This window comes from Mizuhopecten yessoensis, unplaced genomic scaffold (genome assembly GCF_002113885.1).
Source record: "Mizuhopecten yessoensis strain PY_sf001 unplaced genomic scaffold, ASM211388v2 scaffold2995, whole genome shotgun sequence".
In the NCBI taxonomy this organism is placed as follows: Eukaryota; Metazoa; Mollusca; class Bivalvia; order Pectinida; family Pectinidae; genus Mizuhopecten; species Mizuhopecten yessoensis.
Genome location: NW_018404823.1, coordinates 436,145 through 450,846, shown reverse-complemented (window position 1 = coordinate 450,846; position 14,702 = coordinate 436,145). Strand labels below are relative to the sequence as shown.

General features: G+C 33.4%; 1 protein-coding gene across 1 annotated transcript in view; it reads left to right on the top strand.

The window, feature by feature from the left end:
* LOC110446786 overlaps window positions 1–14,170 on the top strand; it is a 93,560-nt gene extending 79,390 nt beyond the window's left edge. Inside the window, exons 52-60 of the mRNA XM_021492104.1 lie at window positions 513–639; window positions 774–815; window positions 1,228–1,320; window positions 1,845–1,905; window positions 2,716–3,062; window positions 3,289–3,927; window positions 4,280–4,369; window positions 5,172–5,240; window positions 11,706–14,170. Of these exons, the coding sequence (XP_021347779.1) occupies window positions 513–639; window positions 774–815; window positions 1,228–1,320; window positions 1,845–1,905; window positions 2,716–3,062; window positions 3,289–3,927; window positions 4,280–4,369; window positions 5,172–5,240; window positions 11,706–12,080 (1,843 nt within the window). The 3' untranslated portion in view covers window positions 12,081–14,170. The remainder of the gene's footprint in view (window positions 1–512; window positions 640–773; window positions 816–1,227; window positions 1,321–1,844; window positions 1,906–2,715; window positions 3,063–3,288; window positions 3,928–4,279; window positions 4,370–5,171; window positions 5,241–11,705) is intronic.
* The last annotated feature ends 532 nt before the right edge of the window (window positions 14,171–14,702 follow it).

Here is a 14,702-nt window from a genome sequence, read left to right as displayed (position 1 = left end):
ATTAGGCTGAAGGCTGTGTTCAGTAAGGAATATGTTTTACACCATTTGCAGACTGGTACTTGGTGAAACTATGGTGGGTCTTGAATAAAAAGTCTGACTTTGCACAACCAGTATTCAATTGTCAAAAAATAATTATCTCCTATAATAATTATGTTCTGATAAATATATTACTAACTTTTTTAAGCAATGAGAGCTCAAATGGCAGTTTGTTAGAACTTCTTATTGATTTAGACCGACAAATGTTTTTTATAGTTAATAAATAAAAGAAATAAATACTTCCAGAAATATTTCAGCACATCTCAGGTTTTAAGATAAGTTATCTCCCTTAGACCATGTACCATAAGGATGTACTTGACACCAACAAAGTGCATATACTTCATTTTTTTCTTAATTATTATTTCTTAGTCTTTTTGTGTATCAGTGCTGGCAACTTTCGATCAGAGGAAAGTGTTTAGGTAGAATAAGTCATTAAGATATATAATGATACAGCTGTATTGTTTTCTACTCGACAGGACTGCCATGCGGAGTCTGTGTGTCCTCTTACCTGTGATGGGCGTGGCCTGGATATTTGGTGTTTTCTCTGTTAATGAAGATATGGTTATATTTCAATACCTTTTTGCAATATTTAACTCCCTACAGGTAAGTTGATGATACTTTCCTAACATATGAATGATTGATTTGGATAACATGTTTCCAATAATGAACCAACACCCAAATTAAATGTGAAGTAACCTAGTGTGACTGTCTATACATTTAACAACTATCTTTTTCAGGGATTTTTGATTTTCCTGTTTCACTGCCTCATCAATAGACAGGTATGGTATAAAAATAAGGCCAAATCTATGACTATAAAGACTCAGTGTTATAATACTTCTACATGATGTTAATTATATATCTCCAGCTCTTCTGGGTACTCTTCTTCACCACAAAGGCTATGTAAACACTTTATACCTGTATAAAGGTACATTTGGTGGTTAAATGCACCAGAGAATCTAACCTCGTATTCAAACTGTGCTACAGAGTTGATGGCTTAGGATACTGATGTGTGTTAAATTAAATTGTATGTGTATCATAAGAAAACCCAATGATTATTTTGCACTTCATTTTTTAAAAATAAATATTTCCATGTTAAATTCCTTTTAAAGCAGAGTCTTCTATTTCTATTTTCTATTTCTACTTGTGTGCTGTATATTGTGGGATTATTGTTGTAATATGTTTTGTTCACAGGTAAAAGATGCTATGAATCATAGTCGAAGACGGAAGAGAAGTATGGCCGACCTGGGCACCAAGAGTACCTCCCAGAGCGGTAATTCTAATGCTGTAAGTATAATTGTCTTTGCCTGGTGTAAATTCTCCTGTGCTAATATCTGAAAGTTTTATATGATTTTTACAGTAATTAAACAAAGTTTGTCAATAAATATTGTAAGAGTGTACGAACATGATTTAATAGCGTGATGAAAAATGCTTCTGTAATCTATTGCAATAATTACGTACCAGTCACATATTTGTTTACAGTTTCTTAACACCTCCTAGCTCATACATATCAGGTATATTGGGAAACTGTTGATTACATTGTAATAATAATTTACACAATGTTTATTTTCACATGAATTTCAATGCAAATACATGTGCATGTATATATATATGTATCACACAAAACATTGTGTATGCCGAACCTAAGGCATTCACATTGAATGAAATGCAAATTTATTTTAGCGGATAATAGCAGAAAAGTCATGTTGCAAAAATAAGTGTGCACAGTAGAACTGATTTAAAATATATGTATAAACTTGGATTAAAAAGGATATACTTCTTTTTTATAATTGCTTTTATATCTATTACAGAAATCTTCCCAGAAAGATTTCTACGAACAAAAGCAAAATAATGTGGATGTCGATAAGAAAGGTAACGTTAATATACAGGACTGACAGTGTGTGATGTACCTGGTTTATGTTGTGTGTAATATGAAAACTTACTGTAAAATCATTAATTTTCGTGGGGTTTAAATTTCGTGGTATTCATATACTAGCCTGTTTAAATGACATTATTTTTCGATGATTTCTGAGTTTTCCCTATCTATATCATACCAAATTTATGTTTTTGGGGGGGGGGGTTTGTTATCCATGAAATAAACGAAATTTAATGTCCCACGAAAATTAATGATTTTACAGTACTTCTACCACAGCCACTAATAGGTTTCTTAACTCCGAACTCATTGGATAACCCTCTTAGGAATTGGTAAACATTTTGGTTTCCCAATATAGGGTAACCGCTTGGACATTTCAGAGGTCAATCTTCTAATTATGATGTCAAATAACAAAGCTTTGCAATGTAATCTTCCATTGTGAGGACATAATTCGTGGCAATTGTTTTTCCGATTGGAAACAGAAATGACCTATTCCCAAGAGAAACATATGGTTTTCTAGATATAATATCTGAATGTTGAGAGAGAAAAAGGTCCCCAAACTCATGATGCTTGATTTTCATATTTATCTTACGTATACATACTCTTACCAGTTAATTTTCAAATTGTAAAAGACATTCAGTAATATAAACCTCATGTCTTCATACAATTTTAGAAGGAAATAATTTGAGTTAGATACACATGTTGACAAACCAACACTCATTGGGAAACATCTATTTTAATATAACCAGAAAAGAAAAAAATATTGCATTGCAACACAGTATTGACAGTTATTCTTATGTATTTACCAGAAAATCCATTCCTGGAGGCTGATCGTCAAGTACAACAGATTGTGGACAAACTTTTGTCCATTGACAACCTGAATGCTTATGACGGCGAGACTAAGGAGAAGAATGCGGATAAGGACATCATCGTAAGCTTAGAGGATGTTAAAATTACAAATATATTTAAGGACTCCGATGTTACATCCGGAGAACAGTCAGGGGCAGTGTCATCAAGTGATCAATCGGGAATTGTATCGTCATCCTCAACGCCCCAACATCATGTATCTGCCAGTAAAACTCGCAGTGACCCGACAGGAGGCAACAAGCCTGTGCCAGCAACATACGAGCAACTGGGTCCCGAACGGAAAGATTCGGTAAGTTATAAAAAATGTTGTTCATATTGTCGGAGGTCCTTGGAGTAAGTAATAACTTGCCTGCTTTAAATAAATGTCCTATACGTGCATATAACTGTCTTGGTGTGAAATAAAAATATGTTGGAAGAGCAGGAGGAGAGATATCTTTGTATAACTGTATTCATACCTGCTTTTTTCAATCTTATGATAATAATTATTTTTCTCATGAATCACCATTCCATTACAGAAATATCACAGGTATGAGACAGTGGAACAACATCGGTCAGATCATGGGTCTAACCGTGGATCGGATCGTGAGCGACACAAACCAGTTACGGGTCAGATGTCCCGGCCTGTTCAGTATAGCCATGGATCTGACCGTGGATCGGATCGGGAGCGACACAAACCAGTTACGGGTCAGATGTCCCGGCCTGTTCAGTATAGCCATGGATCTGACCGTGGATCGGCTCGTGAGCGACACAAACCAGTTACGGGTCAGGTGTCCCAGCCTGTTCAGTATAGCCATGGATCTGACCGTGGATCGGATCGTGAGCGACACAAACCAGTTACGGGTCAGATGTCCCAGCCTGTTCAGTATAGCCATGGATCTGACCGTGGATCGGATCGTGAGCGACACAAACCAGTTACGGGTCAGATGTCCCAGCCTGCTCAGTATAGCCATGGGTCTGACCGTGGATTGGATCGTGAGCGACACAAACCAGTTACCGGTCAGATGTCCCAGCCTGTTCAGTATACCCAGTACAGTCGACCAACTGCTAGCACATATTACAACCCGCAAATCTCGCCCGCTTCATCCTCGACCCGATTTTCCTCCACACAGACACGCTCAACTGTTGTGGACCCCTACAGCTCTTCTGACATGGAGGTATGATTGAATACTAATGTACAAATGATGTTTCACTTCCCTTTTTTGAGGTTCAATATGAATCTCTCAAACTTTAAATATTTTAAATATATGGTAATGGTATAGGGTATAAAGCTAAGGTTGAATCTAAATGATAGTAGTCTGAAAAGGTGAAGTCATTCATTTATTGATTAACAAAGAGATAGCTTTTTTAACAAAAATTACTCCTATGGGTTATCCTATTTTAGCTATTCAGATGTATTATCGTTTCTTTATTATTATGATACACATAACAAAAATGCCAAAAACAGGGGGAAAAAATGGAGTTATCTCCCTTGCATCAGTAAACATCTATAGTTTCCCATTTGTTTAGTTCAAGGAGAATCAGTACATGACAAGGATAGACACTATTTATCAAAAGGAAGATAGAGCCGACTCGAAGAAAAAGGTCCAGAAAAAGAAGGTTAGTAGTTTAACACTAGGTGGACGCAAATGCATGCAGAACCTCACCTACTGTGTATAAATAATTCCTGTATAATATCACTGTATGAGTCCAAGGTGAGTGTCACTCTAAGAGTCACTCTTGATCACTTTTCTAAAACCTGCATTGGAGACCTTTGTTGGCTTAATCAAATTTGTTTTTTGTGTTTATTTGTTTTGTGACAAATACATGATGAGTATGTCTTCACTTCCAGATTCATTAAAAGTCATTTCAAATAGTATTGACTGCAGCAAATATACCTTAATGATGTTCTAATAAAGTTTTATGTAATACTGCATACCCGAAAGTTTCGCTAAACAAAATTTGCGCTTCTTGCAATTGAAATCCCTATTTGCCCAGTTTTAATTTCGCCCTTGGCCTGTATTGAATAAATGTATAATATTGTTCTTAAAACCTGGGAAATTTCCGGGTAAACAGTATGTGGAGTATAAAGTGACAACATTCAGTCATTATGTTTAGATTATTGTATACACGAATACAAAAGTAAACATATGAGGACTTTGACCTTGTGTATCTCTTTCTTTATACAGCCATTATGTAACAATTTTTAATTGTTTATTGAGCATGTGTTAATTTACAATGCAATAAAAAGATAAATGCATGCAAGTATGCTTACATTTATTTCCAAATAGATTATTGTTTTCAGCACAATATTTGAATATCAAACATTTTATTTCTGTTTTGGTTAATTGAAGATTGTTTTAGATAGTTTTGTTTGTTTCTATCACACCTTAATGCATGCACTAAATGACTTACTTTCCAGAGTAAAGAAGTACAAGATGCTAATAGAATCAAACAGGACCTGTATGGTCTTCCTCAACCAACAACTGAGGTCAGTGGGTTCAGACGTTTAACAGTGTGTAGTTGTTTAGATGAATCAATACTTTATGTTAATGTGTTCAGTTACTAGTTTCTAACATATAGTTTGCATTTTTAGAATTTAAAATTATACAAATTAAAACTGTTTGTCGAAATAAAAACACAGTTTTAGATATTAACATGTCGTGCCAGTGATATCAAAAGAAAATAGTATTCCTGTATTAGCGATGCCTCTCTAAAAGACCAGGAGGAATTCTTCGTTTTGTGCCATGTGATTTTGGAGGAAAAATAAAACAATAAAATCATATCTAATGTTTCAAAACTGTGTTTAAGGGTAGGAATGACATTTTATAATAACAGAATTTTGAAAATTGAATTGTTTAATCTCAAAAAAAAAAATTCGAAATTCAAATGTTTAAAATGGCTTTTTACTCTGTTCATTGATNTTTTTTTTACAAAATAAAATCTAGAAATTATTGAAAAAATTCTTTTGATGAATTTTTTACAGGAAACTGTTTCTAACCATTTTTCACTAAGAATGTCATCAAAAATGGAATTTTCAAAATGGAATTTTCGAAATTCAAATGTTTAAAATGGCTTTTTACTCTGTTCATTGATGTCTTGACTCCAATAAAGCAACATGTTTTGTGGCTGTGCTTTCAAAATTACATACCGGTACACTAAATCTCCCCTTTACTTATCAAATCAACCTAGCACTAATTTAGTAACTAGGTAATTTTCTCATACTGATTTTAACATAATATACTGACCTCTGTTACTAATGAAATAACAGCTTATTTTCTTCATAATATATTAAATGATGTTATAATCAAAGCAGACTTATTCTAATACATGATATATGTTGTCTTTGCTTACTAACTCAACTTTGTTTCAGTAGTCGAGTTACATTTGTAAGTCAGAGTAGTAATTGCTAAGATTATATGTAAATTTGGCGATACGGTATACAGGTTGGTTTCAGCTGGCTATTCATGTAACAATTGTGTCAATGAAAATATTTTTAGCATTGTTTACATTCCACCCTATTAAATCAGTTATAATGTGTTCAGTAGCCTATAATCACATACAACTTTTAAAGTAATTTTCTAAAAGAGTCTGTGCAATATTGTTTCCTTCCTGATTTTTATCTGATTATTTCCTGATTGTAATGGTTTCAAGCAGAAACAAAATTGGATTTCTGACTTAGCAATCATGAAAGTATTCCAAATTACAACTTTAATGATATATTATATTTCATTTTTAATACAAAATAAACTTTGGTAGTAATTACAATCACCGTGAAAGTCACTAATTCACACTTAAAGGAAAGCAATCTTTGTACAGTATTGTATATATCCTTATCTTTGCCAGTTCTTCCAGTCTTTGTTTACATGACTTATAACCACTGTAATCTTTCATCATAGATAGTGAGGAATATATCCCAATAGAGATTGGACTGAGTAAGGACTTTCATGATATTTTGGGTACGGTTGGGTAGATCATGGTCAGTAGTTGAGCATGTTGAATGATCTTATTTAGATGGATGCTGTGTTGTTTATTTGTTCAAGAGGTCGGCAAATGGATATTAGATTTTTAGAATGTTGGAAATACCAAGGCTGTGGTGATATTTTACCTGTATACTAAATCACTTATATTTTGTTTCATTTCAAAGAGAAGATTTTCAAATTTCGGAATAATGTGCTACCTGATGCATTATATCCCAGGAAATTGTGTCAAAGGTACCTTCATTTACAAATGTAAACAAGTGTTGTCTGATCAATCAGAATTACAAAAATGTTACAAAAGCTTACCTTTTTATTTTCATGAATTTATTAAAATAAATGTCTGAATAACCATGCATTCATAAAAAATACTTCACTTGATCTTCATGCTCAATGTAGGGTATCTTTTCGATTATATTTTATTTTCTTCCTGTAATTATCTGCAGGGTAGTATGACAATATTCTTGGATAGAGAGGTTTGAACCACCATTCCCTGAAATAAACTTTCTCAAAATATAAGTGGTTTACTCCGGGCTACCACTGATACGGGGTGATTGATGGGAGCACCTGCTTTGTGACAGAAACCTGCATTAGGTGCAGCATACACATACATCCTGGTGTATCATATCAAGGCCTGTCAAAATGTGTAAATTGTTTGTAACTCTTCAAGGTGCATGTTGGTGTAAGACCGGGTGAAAGGAAGTGTAATGTTTACAAGTTGTCCTGCTCAGTAGTCTGCTTCTTCTGTTCTGTATGGTGGCCACCAAAAGGACAAGTGTGTTGCTGTGTATATATGTCAGTAATACAAACTACAACTTCTACATAGAAATTAATTATACTGATACTATGCTGAATATAACCATTTTATATATTTGCAACTAATACACTGCATATGTTTTCACTATACTGATACAATCCTGTTCATAACCATCATAATATTTTGTAAAGAACGAAATATATACTATGCAATATATATTATGTGATAATTATAGTGATAACATATACTAAATATTCATGAAATATACAATGTCATATGCGATGAATATCCTGATACTATACTGAATATTACCATTATATTTTGCAATAATACAAATGCTCAAATGTAATTATGTTTAATACTTTGATGTAGCCATTATATTTGCTGATAATTTCCATAATAATAATATGATAATGTATATCATCATTTTATGGAGTGTTAGCATAGTATTTATCAGTAATAAAATAATACAGGAAGTGATATTTATATACATGTATATGATTTGTGTAGATATCATTTATATTTTAGATGATACTTATTTTCAATTAGATTCACAGGAATCACTGATAGCGAGTTTGAACAAAACTTACTATACAGAATGTATTGTATAGCCTTTCACCTATGATAACACAACAATCGTCGCATTTATGTTTTAATTATCCCTAATAAATAATAACTGTCGATGTTAATACCTGACATATATATTTAAATGTTTCATGTCTGCATACAGGTAGTATACTGAAATGTACTATATCTTTATAGATGCGCATTAATAATTAAAATATATACCTAAATATACGTACAAATACATTACACAGTTTTTTTTATTGTATTGCTGAAATAATAGTAATTTATATTGTATTGCTCATGATAAGTCACAACAGGAATATGGAATAATGGAGTATTTATTGAATATTGTTATAGTCAAAAGGTGTAAGCATAACACTATAATTATAGCCACTGTTTATTGAAGTGTACGGTATTATAAGACTCTTCCATGCACAGGGGTGAAGATATAGGGAAATTCCACCCGAGGGGTTTTCAAATTTGGTTAAAACTCGATGCTTTGCGGAGATTTTAGCCAAATTTTAAAAATCCAGAGGAAAATAAGAGAAAACAGTGTATTGACTGGTGCGTGACAAACAGCGCTGTGATTTAAAATTATATACATTCTAAATTTGATGTTTAATCGATTTCGTTTGTAAAGTGTATACTTGACTTTTAATCGTTATGAAAGCTTTTAAGCATGCTTTGACTGCGACTATTCTACGAAGCTTGGATATGATAATTATAACATGTACAGCTAGCAGTTGTTAAGGGCACTGACGTTCAATATCAAGTTCCATTGTGTTTAATCATATTATTGTATGGTCATTTCTTTTAATTTGACTTTTTATGCTGGTTACAATAAATTTATAAATATGCGATTAGGAAACAAGTACAGAGCTTAAGATTAAATGGTCGATTTGTGCTAGGATTGAACATTAATGTTTATTTTGTGTAAGTAATTGTAATAACTACTACTACCTGATACATGTGATGTACCCGACAACTTAATATGTCTTTGTCAGGTAGTTCGGCTATTATGCAGTGCGATAACATCATGTTCACGTACATTTTTAATATGTAAATTGTGTATGATCGCACATAATAATGCCAAAAATAACAATTCGTATTTCTTTTATGTTTCCACGTTAATTTCACAAAAGTATAATTAAACATGATTTGTTTGCGCATGTGAAAATAATGTGAAGTTTGTTGAAATCATAATGTATTGAAAATGGTTTGAGATCGTCTATGCATTTGAAGAAGTGAAATAATTGTGCAGATTATACTTAACACTCAAGGAAAAGTATTGTGAAATTTTCTAGCTCTTGTGGGTAAGTAGAGAGTGGTTTTATCCCCAAGTGTTCGCTATGTATTGTCCATTGTCTAGCAGAGTGTGTGTGGCTGAAGTGCTCCCTTGTTAATCCGTTTACTGTGTGATTTATAGATAAAACAGGAAATGTAGACAAGCTATTGTCAAGTTTTCATTTTGACCTGAATAGGTTATTTAGTGAAAACGACATACGACTGATAGACATTAATACCGTGATCTTGTGAAGGGGGGGGGGGGGGGGGNGGGTATCGATAAGAGGCCCTCAGATTTCTAAGTGACCACTTGTTTTATCTCTGATCGAACGTAACGAGACAGTACACAGCAAGTGCTGTATCAAATTATACAATGGGATAAAAATAATACAAATTGTCACAAATTTAAGTGCAGCAGTTTTCTTGTCGTACTTATTTAGATACAGCCGTGTAATCGAGCCCATATAGTCATCTAATTGGTATGCATATCATCTGAAATTTTAAGATTTGACATTTCAAAGTGAAATGCATTATCGTACATTTTACTTTGACAGCTTCCTTGTGTTAAATGTTGATGAATATCCTCGTATAATAAGTGTTTTCACACCTGCCGTATTTATATTATACTGATGTAGATACGTCATTAGTACATACTGAATCACATCTCCTGCTGCTACTGCAAATTCCATATATAAAAGTCTGTTTAATTTTACAATGCTTGAAACTAGACCGAAGACTAACTGCCAAATTTGTTTAAAAGACCAGAGTTTGAGAATACTTAACTCTTTTGTAATCTAAAATTACTAAATTTCAGGAGACTGAATTAATGAGTGGAGTTAAGTATAGATTTCGTAGATTCCCAATTTATTTCTTTTACGAGGGGGTAGATCAAGTATTGTAAAATATAAAGGAACTCGTACATAAGCAGTCGCAAGATCCCAACAAAAAAGCCGACGCAGGTAATCACTGCACTAGTCAGTAGAGGGGTCACTACCACTGATGCATCTGTGGGGCCGGGCAGAGGGTACATTAACTTCCTTCTGTAAATGTTTTACACATATTTGTCATAGTTTAAGTTAATTAAAACACATTAATGGACATTATCACCCGCAAAGTAATATATACTATTCGGTAAATAGTGTTAAACGTGGAAAAATCGAAAACAGATCACCAAAGCAAGAACCAAAGTGGATTATCAAAAACTCAAAATGGATGAAAATATGGTAAAATTTTAACTTGCTGTTGGACTCGGTTTTTAACTAGACTCACATGCTCACGTCAATAATATCTAAAAATCTGACGGATTACTTGTTTCATTGATAAATTATAGAACTCTTTATTTATTTTATTTATTTTTAATAAATTTAAGAAACCATTATTTCTATAAATCTGATTAATTCGGGAGAAAATCAAAATCCAAACAGATCAAGAAACAAGCACGAGAAATTTTTCTCTCAAGATATTCAGGTAATTTACACATGTATACCCCCTGAATGCGCCTCCACATGTGTTTGATTTTTGAACGATTGTGACGTGTGTGTGTGATTATCACTGAACAGGAAGGTAGTGTCGTTGCCGTGTGCCGGGGAAGCTAGTGTTGTGCCGTGTGCCGGGGAAGCTAGTGTTGTGCCGTGTGCCGGATAGTATTGAATAACCACTGTCTGTTGCATGATGTATTGTCTGACTAAGATATGCATCACTCCACTGCTAACCGTCTCCCAGACGTCTCCAGTAGTAGGGGTGTCAAATTGTTTATTTTTAAGAGAGAAAAAAAGGATAACGTGAATAGGTCTTTCCTGCTAACAAAAAGAACAGTGTGTATCTTGTTTAACAACTTTTTCTTGATGCTTCATTTTTATAATGAATTATTCTTCGGGCCACACAAAATATGATCTTTTATCTTTTTTTTTCTTATTTATTTCAGAAACTATTTTCTATTATCATTTTGTTTACATTTGCTGATAGAGATGTAAAGGCACTTTTAAAAAAAAGAAAACATTTGTTTGAGGATATTAAATTTTTCTAATTTTCGGCTGCAAAAAGAATTACACGCAGGGTAAAAAGATTAAGATGTCGAAGTAGAAAGATACTGGAGTGAACAACATTTCTGATTTCAAGTTTTAGGGGGCCGTTGATCCTAACAATATAAACTTAATTTGATATTGCCTGAACTTGTTTGTTATGTTGTAGCAATTTACACTGATAGCACGTATCTTTCATTGTTTACATTTCCCGTCATATCAATAATAAGACTGATGGTTTTTTTCTGGAAATTACGTCATCTCCCAAAATAGATTAATTTAGAACGCAAGATAAGAAAAGACTGTTTTTTGTCCTTTTTTAATACCATGATTCTTTCAATGTTTTCTAGAAACACAAGAGAGCGTTCCCCATACCACACTGGGGCAAATCTAAAGCTTCCACAGAAGATCCATATTCGCGCCAAAGTCAACCACAAGCACCACGGTCGAAACAGAGCAGACGACAACGAGAGCGCGCTCAGGCCTACGCCGTGGATTCCTCATACCCCTCCACCCCAACGCACCAAGCCTACCATACCCCTCCATCTCAGTACCAGCCACAACCTCAGTCCGGGGGGTCGCGTCACCAGAGCCTGGAGAATATCAACATGCAGTATATGGGTATTCAACCATTCGGGGGCATACGCTCATACGACAACATTCGACCTGCCGAAAGACATGATTATCCAATGCCTTTGCATGAACCTTACGCCGACTACTGGTGAAGTGTTTACTTCCTGTTTGTGTTCAATTTACACGACCTTGTGTGTGCAATTGTTTAAATGAAAGTATGGTATCTACTATGTATTACTCTGAACATGTACAGATTTAACAAAATGACATGCATAGATCAACGACGTTGAATTTTATTGAAACCATAAACCTATTACATGTATATACAAATTATATCTATTTGATATACTCTGTCTCTTGGTGTTTATTAAGAAGGTTTCAAACTCTAAGGTACACAATGTAAAGAAAATGTTGTCTGTCTCTTCAAAGTTATGGAGCTGTTTTGATAATCTTTAACAGAATGAAATGAAACATTGTCAATTACTGTTAATTGCATTATCAAATTAAATTATCTTGAAAGGATTTGTAAAGAAACGTTTCCTGTCTCGAAGCAATGACTAAGTGCTGTGTACGTGGGTTTTTAAAGCCTAGTATATTTGGGGAATTATGTATCAATTGATGTGTCTCACTGCTAAGCATTACTTAAATCATATCGGTTTTATTATTTGTCACGTGTCATAATATTTCTAATTATAGTAACTTCTAAGTGTATACATTTATAAGCATAAAACAATATGTATATATGTATATTCTTAAATCGTTTTTTTTTTGTTTTTCTTGATATTACAAAAATGCATTTCTTGATTATGTTAACTGATATTTGATCCTGTTAAGGGAAACCTTATTGACATTACATTAGCCCGCGCCTTGCAATAGCATCCCTGTTCACCAATGAAACACTTAAGAGATATGTATCTGCCTTTTAACTCATTTCTTCCGTTATTTTCTGATATTATCTCAACTGACCTTTTTACATATTTCTCCCTTAGATTTTAATACCTTGATTTAGTACAAGTTCTTTCAGCATGTATGTGAACACGGATTTTATAGCTTTTTCTATAGTGTTATTTGTTCTCGAACCGCCGGGAATTCCTTCTACCTTCCTGGAGCAGATAAAGGTGTTTTCACATCAAGGTGATAATTGATCTTTGCTTGAGGAAGTGTCGTTTTATCGAGGTAAGAGGAAGCATACAACATATTTATTCGCCGATAACGTAAATGTTAGGGCGATAAAATATGTTAGATATACGGATTGTCTTTTCGGTCGGAATGTGTTTTGATAAGGATCGTCTTAATAGCATGTAAAGTCTGACATTTTAAATGCCATTTACGATGTTTAAACATGTCGAAATAGTTGATTTTTGCCCTATACCTCTTCTCCGGTATTTAGTTTCGTATCGAGGTGATAAGTGTGCACAGGACATATTTGTTTGACAAGTGAGGTGCCAATTTCTTTTATCTCTTTTTGAACTATTCTCGTTGTTTGAAATATTACAGTTCACTGTACAGGAAATACGCCATCCTAACTGAACATTTCCCGAACAGAATGCTAGTGTGTTGCTGTCATTGTGGATATCTCTGAGGCGTGTGCTGTTACAAAATTAATAAGTTTATTCGTGAAAGTGAATGTAACGCAAAACCCTGAAATTTCGTCAAACGGATATACCATAAAAACTCTTATATATGCAATATATTAGATGTACACATTAATTATTCTAGAGCAATTGACGTGACTTTCAATGAAAGTGTAAAAATCAACTTCTTGTGCAAATGCTTTTATTGAACGTGCCAAATATATTAAATAATCATCTTACTGATACTTTAGTCCATTTTGTAATAGAAAAGTATTTAGTTACATAAATGAAACTGACATTTGTGTCGAGTCCTGTAATATAAGTATATGCAAACAATAACAATATATATATATATATATTCCTGAATTATTAAATTGTGAATATATACATGCCCTGCAATGAAACTGAAACAACGATTAAAACATTCATTTTATATTATTATTTGTATGTTAAAGTTTCGGGTATATGTATTTATTTTTGTTCATACTTGCCACTATTTGCTTAAAGTCCGCAAACATATAAGCGGCTGACTATACGTTGAATATGATAATGCAAGTAGTTATGTAACAATGTGCATGTGATTCATATGAGAAAAATCAAATTCATCGAATGTCTCCAGAAATTTGTTCAATATTGCATATCTTTTTGGCAAAATAAACATTATTTTCACAATAATTTTGTCATTTTTGTGTATATGCAAAACTATTGAGTAAGCTGATGCAAATCCTTTTTATCATATTGGGTATTCATGAAAATGTTCGTTTTATCATTCACAAGAACAAATATTGCCAATTACAGTTAGACATAGCAGATCTACTATTTCCCTGAAGCTGCACGTGTGTATGAATATGGTGTATTATGAATAATAACATGTAATTGGCGGCTACATTAAGCTATAAAACGTCACAGCAGTCAATGAAAAGGTTTATACATGACTTTTAGCAGATTGAGAATAAAAGTACTTCTGTAATTAAAATATTCAAAACACCCAATACAAACATCCGGGTCAAGGTTTGGTTAGTGGTCAAGTTTTCGATATGTTAATAGTCGTTCATATATTAATAGGTACCGGTTATACCATTCCAAAACTAGGTTTTTGCTTCTTATTGGAGAGATCCCTTTTCTAGTAATCGTTAAGCCAATGCAGTATAGTAAACAATTGAAGTTATTTACTGTGGTGCTGAGCTATTTAATCGTTGC